Source organism: Rhamphochromis sp. 'chilingali' (assembly GCF_963969265.1).
Source record: "Rhamphochromis sp. 'chilingali' genome assembly, chromosome: 16".
Taxonomy (NCBI): Eukaryota; Metazoa; Chordata; class Actinopteri; order Cichliformes; family Cichlidae; genus Rhamphochromis; species Rhamphochromis sp. 'chilingali'.
The window spans coordinates 18,650,291-18,663,027 of NC_137943.1; the positions used below are offsets into that span (position 1 = coordinate 18,650,291).

The 12,737-nt window shown below is 40.2% G+C and overlaps 1 protein-coding gene across 1 annotated transcript in view; it reads right to left on the reverse strand.

The window, feature by feature from the left end:
• cdh2 (cadherin 2, type 1, N-cadherin (neuronal)) overlaps positions 1 to 12,737 on the reverse strand; it is a 62,527-nt gene that overhangs the window by 22,606 nt on the left and 27,184 nt on the right. Inside the window, exon 3 of the mRNA XM_080861845.1 lies at positions 3,004 to 3,212. Coding sequence (XP_080717971.1) covers positions 3,004 to 3,212 — 209 coding nt within the window. The remainder of the gene's footprint in view (positions 1 to 3,003; positions 3,213 to 12,737) is intronic.

Here is a 12,737-nt window from a genome sequence, read left to right on the forward strand (position 1 = left end):
TGCATGCCAGAAAAATGCGGTACATTCCCTTCAGGATATAAAAAAGAGCAAGTGATTCTTACACTTTTGTCAAGATGTTCCTTTGCAATTACATGTATTTATTTTATGGGTTAATAGCATTCATTGGCAAACACTAACATGGTGATTTCAGAATATAAGCATGATAAGGAAACACACTACGAGTTCTGGTTTGCTTTAAATGGCAGACGTCTTCTTATGTCCTGATAAAATACACCCACAGAGATAGAGCAGCTTCCATAATGGATCTGCCATCCTCCCTCGGCTGTAATGAATGAGATTTGAAACAAAGGAGGATGGTACCTGAAAGCCAGACACTAAACACACAGATGGCTCAAATTGCCTATGCTGCTCCAGAGACTGAGGAGACTGAAGTAGTGCCAGAGAAAGTTAAAATAACCTTGAACAAAACAAGGCAGAAAGGAAAACAGAAAAACAATATGCGAAATCCGTCAATGTCAATCTATGATAGCTGGAATTTTAATGGAGCTGCCGTGCCCCTTCAAGTATCTCCCCCACTGTTATTTTTATGTAATTAATTAAATGTTGACCGGTCGTGAGGTAGTCAAGTCCTACAAACTACAAAGTACCCTATGCAAACACAGAAATTAATTACCACTTTCTCACCTTTATAACGTGACCCATATCCCACACTCCCCCTCCTCTAACATCTGGGGAGCTGTTGCCGAGCTTCCACTAATCATGTTTGAAATCCGATTATACTGCTTTCACACATTGGAAATGCAGAGAGGCAAGCGGACAGATAGTGAGGGAGCATGCTTCAGAAATATCTATTACCCTATTAAAATGGGTGTGAGTGAGAGCAGTAATTATTTGCAACTTGTGTCTGGAATGATGAATGGCATGGTGGGTTTGTTCTGCCCAACGCAAATCTATCTCTGGTACACTGGAGGTCTGTACCAATCCACACTCCACGAACCCCTCTTCATCTTCCGACTAGGAGTCTACTTCAGAGTGCAGGAGAGTGTTTGGCTGAGTGATGGCCTGAGTGTTTGTGAGTGTGTGGAAAGGATTTCATATGTGTGTGTTTCCCCTTTTAGGAGAAATTCTTCTTTCGGATACTGAAATGTTTTCTCCTCACGGACTGTGGCGGAGCTCAGGTTCTAATGGAGGTCAAGACAGTGGGCGAGTACACACTCATGTTAATGAGGATATTGTTTTGTTGTCATTGATTAAAATGTTTCCCCAAGGCTGGAGCATTCAGGGCACTAATAAAAAAAAATGTAATCACTGATGTGATTAAGAGATGCGTGATGATTCATGACAATAATTGTGCTAGCGGAAGATAACATAGCCGCTCGTGACCTAGTAAACGTGGAAGATACGGGAAAGTCAATCCCTGATTTCATTACAAGCAAATCAGGCCAAATCCAGCAGCTCTCACCAGATACAGATCAGAGTTCAGATACTGATAATAAAGTTAATCATTTGTATACACATGTATCGACCACGTGAGATTCGGATTTAGCAATGCAGAAACTGCGAAAAGTCTATTTTTACCTGATTATTTAAAAAAATATATATTTACCTGTGACCACCCAACAACAGTGAGTAATGGTATCATTAAAATCACATATACCTGCAGGAGTCCCTATAGTAAATGACTGTCAGTGGCTAACGATGGTGTTTTGAAAAGCCCACTAAGTTTAATTTCGACCAAGCAGACCACTATGCCTGCAGCACTGATAGTAACTACACAGAACTGTCAGTATTAATTCTAGAAACACACAAAATAACTATTGACTTTTTATCCGTGTTGCTAAACATTTAAAAATGAATACTTCTGGGAGTTTATTTAAGTCCAGTACTGGAATTGAAATTAAAAGAACATTGGTCTTTTGAAAAGAGTTTTGCTTTTCAGAAAATTCAGAAGAGTCTCCAGAAGGCCAATGAAAGTTTTTACTGACTACTTGATTTTAATGAGTACTTACAACAACATCACTGGCTGAAATACAACCCCAAACCATGACAGAAGCTCCACCAGGTTTCACAGATTCCTTTAGATATTCACCTTCCTCTGTATATACTGTCTGAATTTAAATTCCTTTCTCTATACGACCTGTTACCATTGATTTTCAGTCTGGTTCTTGTGTAATTTTGCATAGCTCAGCCTTTTCTCCCAGTTTCCATTCCTTAAGAGTCTATTCTTGATAGGCACCAATAGGCAAGCAGCTAGATAACCCGAAGGACCCGATGTGTCTCTCAGATACTGTGTCAGATGGATTTTTTACCATCCTTAAGGGCATGACTTACAGATGCTGTTCATCTGCTGTAGATAGCGTTTAGACCTACTACTGTTACGTTTGTCCTCCACTTGTCCAGAAGGAAAACATCTGGCTCTTTGGGAAAAAAATATGAGGAGTCACTCAAGTCTTTTATATATTACTGTATATGTCTGCACTGTAAGCAGATATTTCCTAATTGAGTACTTTTTTTTGGAAAATTCCTTTGATCTCCTCCCAACCACAATGTTGACGTAAGAGCACATGGTCATTCAGACTAATTGCAGATGACTGCACAGCACATCCAGAGGAACAGTTAGAGCGGTACACTACAGCTCAGGCAGATGCTCCCCATCTTCCAAAGCACTAAAAGAGGTGTGGCCCCCTTTTGCATGATAAGGCAATAACCTCACAATCACAAGGCATGCTCAGTGAAATCAACTTTATGGGGAGCTATTCGGCATCTGCTCTTGCTACCCACTGACCGTGTTGAGTGTATGTTTGTGCTCCTAGTAAATTGACACATTAACTTTTAATTAGCAAGCATCCATCCAGTCTTTCGGAACACCTGCTACAATTTAGGGAAGTAGTCAACTGTGAATGTGAAGTGCACCTAATAAGTGTAAGTTATTTGATGCAAGGGGAGAACTGACCATTCAACCTTTCTTTATGGCACTAAACATCAATCAGACACTCAACAAACAAGTTAAAAATGTTATAAAAAGGGTTGAGGTGTATTCACCTGCTGCCTGGGCACCAGCGTGACTTGGGCCACCCATTGCTGCTGAGTGGCGGCGTCACTCGCCGTGATCAGCAAAGGTGACACAGGGAGTGTGGAGCGCTGAAGAGTCCTGGCAGCATAGAGGACTCCATTGGCCTCTATCCGAAAGTCAGATGGGTTGCTGCATTCAAACTGCATCAGACCACCACGGCCACAGCTGACAAACCTCACTGCAAGAGACAGAGACAAATAGATTTGAGTTCAAAATTAGTTTAACTGTAAAACCCCAGAAAATAAAGAAGAAAGAGCTAGGGATATAGACAAAGGAGAAGGAAGACAGGCAGCCAGACAGAAGGTCCACAAAGGTTTTCTGATTCTCCTTCTCATACTCATACATTATTCACTTCAAGCTGTGCCCCAAAGGTATTGCTCAAAACAGGTGCAGCGGAGGAGAAAGATGGAAGGAGGAGGAAAAAATAACTAAAGAAAAAGAGAGGAAGAGTGCCCCTCAAGGGCTATTAATGAAAAGCCCCAAAACCCACAACAATACATTAACAGTGAGATGTATAAATTAGACTAGTCTACATGTTTCCCCGTGTTTAAGAAACTACGAGGCAAGTGCATAAACATGGTTTATTCTGCTAGTTAAATGCTATTTTCTTTCCAGCTAAAGCCATTCCATGCTGCGTTGTCCCCGATGACACACATGGAAGCCTTCTGTGGGGGACTGCAATCCTCGGAAGACAGGTGCGTGTGTTCGTGTGGGCATGTGTGCGAGCGTGTATGAGTATTTATTTTATAGGCGAGTTCACAAAAAACACACCGAGGCGTCAGACAGGTGGACTTTCGAGTCCCACAGGTGCCTCAGTGGCAGTGGTACAACATCGGTTCATGTTACAAGTGAGTGACAGTCCAGCACAACCTATGTAGCTCTTGCAGGTGCGTGCACAAGCCCATACACACAAACATACAGACATACTTCGACACTTAAGAACATCTTTGTGTGATTTCTTTGTGTATGGGTATGTTTCCCCGTTAACCCACCCCACACCCCAAACATCCCACCCCCACCCCATACTTGAAAAACAGATATATCATTTCTATGGCCGCTCTGCTGATGCTGCTTTGAATTATTAAAGCAGATGTGGAATAACTTAACAAAACCCTTGCAGGTGGGTGCCTAATCTTCCTTTGTGCCGCTTCCCTGGGGACTTGCTCATGTCTTCAGAGCATCATCTGCTCTTGGAGAGCATTGAGTTCCTCTGGGTTTTGAGGATGCAGCAGACTTGCTTAAGGTCTACTGGAAATCCCCACAAGCACACCACATCTTGCAACTATTAAATCTCTTGGTGATGACAGAAGCGAGAAGAAAAGAGAAAGAGAGAGAATTAATCAATGAGGTTGCCCGAGGAAAGTTTGAAAATTGGCATGCAGTGGAATCACATATTCATTCTTCAAAATAGGAAGAGAACATCTTTTGCAAGGACCATGCTCTGCATTCCATTACAAGCTTTTCATATCCAACAGTTCAAATAATAAAGATAAAAGTGACACCACCTTTCTTCCATACTGGAATATACTCTCTATTGACCTTCCCCCTTCTGGTTCAATTACCCATGACCATTTGTTTTCTTCTTGCTGACATCAGATAAATGACCTTCTCCCTCTGAAGGTTTTACCTTAAAGACAGGTACACGCAAACTCAGAGCCTTCAGGCTATCATGATCCAGCCCAAGTCAGCAGCTACTCAGAGGCAGAATACAGAGTAAGAGGCTGTCAAAGTCAAAAGAATCAAAACGCTTCACACTGCGTAAGGTAGGTAGTCTCACACTGCTCTGACTGAAGTGAATTAAGAAATATATAATCCTTTTCTGCAAATGTTCGTAGATTTGATCAAATTAGCTGGTTATTTTGTTGATTAGATAATGACCTGCAATTGCAGGAACAGAGAGGCTAGTGCTTGGTTGATTATTGAAACAAACCCTCCAACATTTTTATCCACCTCTGCATTCTTTCAGCTGTACTAACTAACCATTTCCTCCCCTCCTCATTGTACTGAGTGACACTTCATTCAGGTTTTTGTCAATAAATAGGAATGACATACAAACAATGGTATGTCTAACCATAAAAGGCAATTAATAGACAACAAATGTCTATCTAGCCCAACTGGCTTCTCTCCCGCCCCCCAAAAAATACCTGACATTCATGGCCCCACTTACATATAAATACATCAGTTTGGAGGTTCATACCATATATTGCCTCCTATTTTCCATGTTCTGTCCTACTGGCACTTTTAACAATGAGTCTTTTGTAAATGTGTGCAGACATGCACTTGACAGCAGCATTTCCCCCGTGAGTTTTTTTAAGCCCAGGCCTCTTCTTGAGCTGAGCTACAGCTCCTTAACATTGCCTGAAATTTGGCCATCAGGACACCTCTGAGAGGCCCTTCAACAGTCAGGCCCCACAGCAATTGCTACAAAAACTCCCAGCAGGCACAACCATTTCCAATGATAATGAATGTGAATGTCCTGCATGTGTCTATTCATTTATCAGGCTTGCTCTGGTGGCTTATAAAACCAGAGAAATGTGTAGTGTGGCACTGCTGCTTATCTATAGCTAGGTGTGTTGGCTCCCTAAGGTACAGGGTGAAAAGAGGTCTTGGTTGCCACGCCCTAACACACATGTCATCGTGGGCACAACGATGAAGGCTGGAATTGGGCAGAAATGCCGATACAGCATGGGAGGAGGGGGGTGACTGTGGATTGGGGTTAAAAAAGATGGGGGAGCACAAGAGAGAGAGAGAGCTGGGGAAACAGGCATGTCAGCAGAAAGGCCTCTCTGACTAATGCCCTTCACCGGGGCCCAAAATTACCTCCAACTCAATGATCCCATTCACAGCTTAGATGCCATCCCCCCTCTTGCCTGACAACACAAAAACCCCGACTAACCTCTCCATAGTGCAAGAGTGCCTCTCTATTGTCTGATGAGTCACGTGACAACTCCAACTCAGACAGACACAAATAGTTGGAGAGAGAAGGGGTGGGGGTGCGGGGGGTGCACCGAGAGATGCACTTAATTTCAAACATACAATGTGAAGGCTGTGATTTCACGGAAGCAAAGAATATGTTCCACAATCTCATCTTTTGTGCCTGCCTGCCAAATGCATCGGCTGCAAGCGAGCAGGCTGAAAGTCCCTCCTAATGCGCTATAAATGTGACGCGACTGAAACTTCTCGTGTGAGATCATATCAATATGCCATCATTCATTTTATGGGAAGTGAGGTCACTGACAGTTGAGAAATACTCAGCGTAGGTGTTGCATACTGAGGTAAATGCCTCTCTGACCCAGCACTGGTAAATCTGCACCTCTGACAAAATGCATTCCTCACTAATGAATGTGACCACGTTTAGTACAGTGGCCTGCACTGGCAAGGAGACAATGCGATATGAAGCAGAGGCTTCCACTGAATGTGCCGTGAGAGACATCCATGCCAGCACCACTGTTTATAAGATCCCGTTAAGCCCCCACTGAAGCTCGCACTCTTGTACTTCAACTCAAACTGCTGTGATATTAAATTCTAAATTGTTGCAAGATTAGTTGTTGGTTTTTTTCTAATGCTATTACTCTGAAAGTGTATACTACACCTTCAAAGCTGGTAAGTAAACAAACACCACTGTGCAACTTAATACAGCTGTTTTCATATACTGAGCTCATTTGTTATTTTCGAGCCCTCCTATCGATATCTATATCTCTAGCAACATATGTTTTATAAATTATGCCAAATGATGGCTATTTTGGATTTCTGTACTCAAAAGTACAGAAATGATTGCATCATGCAATAGTAAATTCTCATAAAACAACAACTCACTCATTATATTAAAAGCTAAATATTGATTCATTTAAAAGGCACATAGAGGCCCATGGTATGTTTGTGTTTTTTCCCCCTTTCTTTCAAAAATAGGATATTCTTCAGAGAAACCAACATGTAGCTCAAGCTTGGATCTGGGAATGATGATACTGCCTTTTGCCAGACTAAGCCCTTGAAGGCGTTTTACTAATGCATTGCACTTCAAACGCTCAAAAGCATTCCATGCATTTATAGCTAGGCCTAAAATATGTAAGGGATTTGCATGAAAAATATTGCAGTGTTTATTCTCCGTTCAGTGTCTCCAGCAATTAGGGAAACTAAAGAGGAATTGCATCAGAGCATAAACACATTTAACAAGCATCTGGCTCATTTTCCGAGCTTGATTGCAGTGACCATTCCCCTAGTATTTGGTTTATGCATATGGTTGGAGATCATTTTTTTTTCTCCCTAAAATTGCCACTTCAATTAGGGAATTATGAAGAGGCTCTCAAAAACCACACTGATACTACCTTCCCTTATCACATACATATTAGTGTACACACTGACTGGGGAAGACAATATACAACGCAGGCATGCCTAATCGTTCACACTGGGGTTTTTAAGCTCTCTTGATCTAGCAATCTGGCCCTTAGGAGATGGAAACAAATTTAATTTGTTTTGATGTTCTTTCCTTCTTCTTCTTGTTTTTTTTTTAACTTGCATTAATATCACATTTGTACATTTGGTCATTTTTTCTCTAGGGTACAGCAAATCCCATTTATAAACTACTGTACTCAAAGACAATTACAATGCAAGCAAACTACCCACCAGGACAAGAATCATCTCCCTTTTCTCCAGGAGTCTCAACACTTCTCCATAGTCCTGTAGGATACAGTGGTTATATTCCAGCAATGAGCCACAGGGAAACTACCCCTCTCCACTGGCTGCCCAATGCGAACACATCAACTGCATGCTTGGTACATACCCGCTGGGCTCTGACTAGGCTAAAATGCTAATCAAACGCAACCAACCACTTCCTAAAATGATCTTATTCCAGAAGAGAAAAAAGGTGGTTATTTCAAAAGAAAAATGTATGATAGTAGGTCTCTTTTGAATAAGCAATAATTAGCCTTTGAAGATGAGTAATCTCACTGGGTTAGTAGTGAAAGAGGGCAAGCAAAGGAACATCACAATTATGTCCAGGCCTTTGTTGGTAAATGAAACGATCCTGTGTTTTCCAGTACAATGACAGCCGAGCATTGTGTGGATTACCGTGTCAGTGAAACGAAGAACTGATAAGGCTAAGCTGCATCTTTCTGCAGTTATCAGTGCATAGCTACTGGGGTTTTGTCCTGCGAGTTATTGAGACAAGCAGCTTGATACTCAGCCTTTAGTATGCCATCACGCTGACCACATTACTAACGTGTCAATTACGCTTACTCATCACAATCCTTCTGAGGAAAGCTCTGTGACCCTAATGCAAATGCCCGGAGGTAAAGCTGATTGCATTGTTGTTGCATTAATAAGTCGAAAAATAAAACAACTAAAATTAGAATGGTTCTATAAAAAAAACAAAAAAAACAAAAACATAGTTCATAGTTTCCTTCATCTTCAGCACCAAAGAACTATAACTGACACTGAAAAAGTAAACTTATAATTACTGCACACTATGATAAGGCTAAATGTTAGATACACGACCACATATTAAGAACACAGACTTCTATCTCTTAAACAAACGTCTACAATGCAGAGCCTCTCATTTAAACCAAAGTTCAGCGAAATGGGTTGTTTAAGTTTTCAATTCATGTCTGTAATAACTAACCTTTGACCTTATTGTCATTCTTGAGTCATCACCACAACTTACTTCTCCTTATAGGTACTAGCAATAGTCATTTTTTTCAATCAACAAAGGCTTTGATGACGAAGAACAGAGGATAGAAAAAGGAAGAGGGGTTAAAAAAAATTAATATAAAAGGATAAACAATTTGGTCGAGGTTGACTGAGACACCGAGAAACGTTTTTGGAAATCAGATTGTGAGTAATAAGCCTAATACGCCATTTTAGGTGTTCACATGCATTAGCTTTTATTGTTTCTCTATTACAGAGGTCATTCTCTTGTGACCATACACTGCAGTAATACACAATCTAACAAATGCTCCACTGCACTCTGCATCTATCACTACTACGCCAATGTGTTGCTACGGCGCTGCTGCGTCGCATGCTTTTTCAGCTGAACAGAAAATTAATGGATCCCTGAGGCTCTGGTTGGGTGAGATATAACCATAAATATTAAACATCAGATATTGATTGCTTTCATTTATGTATCTGCTGCTATGAACTACGCAAGAACTTCAAATAAATCTTTAGGTGAGATAACTTTATCCGTTTTATTATTTTCACTTTTTTAGATTTCTTTAGATTTTGACAGACACAATTAAGATACTGTACTATTAAACCTATTAGTGAATAAGCTAAAAGAGCGAGTGGTATACAGCTTTAATTTGGTGGTTAATATTCAAAAGAGAAAAGTATAAAAGTAATGCAGTCTATTACTGAATCAGCTTATCACTATGAGCCCCGTGTCTCGGGTTTCAAGCTGAGCTGTTATTTTCTGAAGAGGCTGATCACGAGGGCCAGGCACTAAAACTGCCTTAGTACAGCCTGTAATGTGACATTATTAGGGTCTTTTGATCTCAAAGGCACAGACTCAAAGCTATTTAATTCTTCCCCTTGATCATTCATGTCAAAACACCATCATAAAAATCAAAGAGACAAAAAAATGTAGTAGTGGCCAGTGATGAGATAACCTCTGCTGGCATGTTCAGGCTTCAGGTCTTTGAAAGATTGTTTTAATCATACCAACAAATTGGTTCCTGTCACCATTTGTTTCTGAGAGACGAAACAAAGAAATTAGCCGCAATGTTAAAACCACTGACGGGAGACAACGGCGGCCATCGTCTCGTCACAATGCAGTTTGTGAAATAAGAAATAAGAATCCGATAAGTAATACGTCTTCGCATACACACTTAGTTGTGCAGTGAGTTAAAAAGCTAGAAAGGACTTTTACTCGGAGACAACAAACCACACTGTTAATTAAAACTTTGATTTGGACTGGACCGAGGTTGTGCAAATGAATGTTCAAGACAAGGCTATTTCCCAGCAGATTGACTGCAATTTTGATAATATTACCAGTTGTTTATTAGAATGTGATTAACTTCTGACAAATTGCCTAACCTCTCTATGTCAAGTAATGACATGGAGTTCATTTAATATAGAAAATCAGTGGACCTCGATGCTGAGACGCCTGCTTTTCAGACACTGCATGCATACTTATAGATTAATAATACTGTGTTTTAATATAGTTTTATAGGTGGCGATGCACAACCAACATGAATGTCTACCCTTTTAGACGTGCGCACCATTCAGTTATTTTAAACGGAATATGTGACCTTTGACTTCTGAACGAGCTAGATCCCACTCGGCATTGTTGCCACATTGATAATATTCACCAATATTAACTTTGTGCTAGGGATGGGCGATATGGCCTAAAATCCATATCGCGATATAATTTGAAGCATGTGCGGTAACGATATATATCACGATATATTCTTTTCTTCTGTATAACGTATTTTCCAAACTAAAAATCCTTTAATTTTCTCAAAAATCGAGAGTGTGCCTTATGTATGAATTCTGGTTGTGCTTACTGACCTCAAACCGATTTTGGCGTGCAGAAATCTGTTAAAAATTGTTTTAGTACAACTTTGGTAAACTGCACAGCTTGATGGATTGTCAGAGATTACAGCTGCCGTAGTGAGGAGCTTTGCAGAGTAATCTGGGTCCAAAACTCCGTCAGATTAAGGTCCCAAAGTCAAACGAACACTAAGAGTTAAAAACGGTCTAAATTCTTTCATCTTTAATTAAATCATCAGCGTTGCTGCTTTATCGGGTGTAACAATTAAGCTTTACATCCATGCATCCATGAAAACAGAATTTATTAAATTTAATGGAGTTAGAAGTTAACAGGAAGTTAGCTCGCTAGTTTCCACCTAAACATGACATACCATGTTCTGACTGAGAGATTTTTGAAACTAATTAAAACGTACAGCTCTGCTACCACTTCCAACATAAATGAAGACAGAAAACTAAACAGCAGTGGCGTTTGCAGGGTTACTGAAGTTGGACTACCTGGTATATAATGTTGTGCTACATGATTGCTAGCGACACAGATGAACGCCAACTTTTTTTCCCCACTGGATAAAAGTTAACGTGATGGATTCTGGTGGTTAGAGACAAATGCAATCGCATAGCAGGATGCTATACACGGGCCAAACTTTAGTCAGGAGAACAACTGAGATTATTCATCCACAATACGAGGTTAGTTATTAATATACTGCAACAACATGGGAATAGAACAGCTGCGAGAGAATTCAACATTAATGAATCAATGTTACGGAAGTGGAGGAAGGGCAGTTCTCGGCTTTGCCCATATTTCAAAAGTGCTTCATCTCTTTGCTATGACTGTCGCCTGCCATAATTTGCAGATGATAATGGTTTTAGCCGCAGCGGCTAAAACCATTATCATCTGCAAATTATGGCAGCTGTTCTATTCCCATGTTGTTGCAGTATATTAATAACTAACCTCGTATTGTGGATGAATAATCTCAGGCGCAGCTTGATGACATCATCAGCATGCGCTATCGCGATAGAGCGATATAGTCAAAATCTCTATCGTTGGCCAAATTTATATCGTTTCTATCGTATATCGTTTATATGGCCCACCCCTACTTTGTGCCATTGATGATAAATGAAAATTTTAAAAACTAAAGACAAGATGGAAGAAACACCCTTCATGTTATGAGTGCTAATGTTGCACCAGAACCAAGAAGGCACTCTGGAACTTCTCTGATAGCAATGCACATTCGGAAAGCTGCATATAATCCGAGTCTGAATCCAAGGTAACTACAAATAACTAGATATAACAGATAGTGAAACGCTTGTGTTTTGTGTGTCTGACAGAAAAAAGAAAGATATATCAGAATATTGGCTTTTTAAAACACCAAACATTAGTATCGGCCTTAAAACTCTTATCCTGGCAAAGCCAATGCTGGTCATTTTTATGTGAAAGCTCCAATGCAAGTCTTTCTAGATTGAAGTATCAATTCTATGGTAAGAAAATATGATATTGCACATATGTGACAGTTCTCTCTGTCCCAGGTATGTCTAAGTGCATATTAACATGAAAATGACCAATGCCTGTGTGATGACAGGAGCGTGGTGAAGCAATCTTACGTTTCCCGTGTCTGCAAAGAGCCTAACAAAATGGAATGAATAATACTTCGATTCAGAAGCACTACTTCCCATCTGTTTGTTGACTCATAATTGCACATTTACAAGTGAGTGGAAGTCAAGCAGACTTTTAAAGTGGGTGGAATAAAAAAAAAACAACATCCTGTATACTGGAAAACAACAGTAGAAAAATGTACAAGGCATAATAGGGAAGCCAGGTTTATTTCTGTGTGCACCATACATACAAAGGAATTTGATTTCTTTCACCTTCTTTCAGCTTTTTTTTCCTGGATGTGTTTTCGTGCTTGACTAATCTCAAGCACAAATGGCATCCTAAAGTCGACCCGATGTTTCTTTTTTTAGCTTTGCTTTTTGTGTAAGGACAGAATAGGACATTTAGGGGTTTTTTGGAGTGCAGGGAGATCAAATGTCTCCCAAGCGTTTGCAGAAATGCCCATTATAGCTTCAACTTATGCTGAGAGCTAATCCACCATGATCAACTCCAGTTCAAGGACTGCATCTGAATATAAAGTACATATCTTTATTTTAACAATTTTCTCAGCAATGATGACTCAATATTAATCAACAAAAAAGTGATAGCTAATAAAAAAAAAAGGCTGCA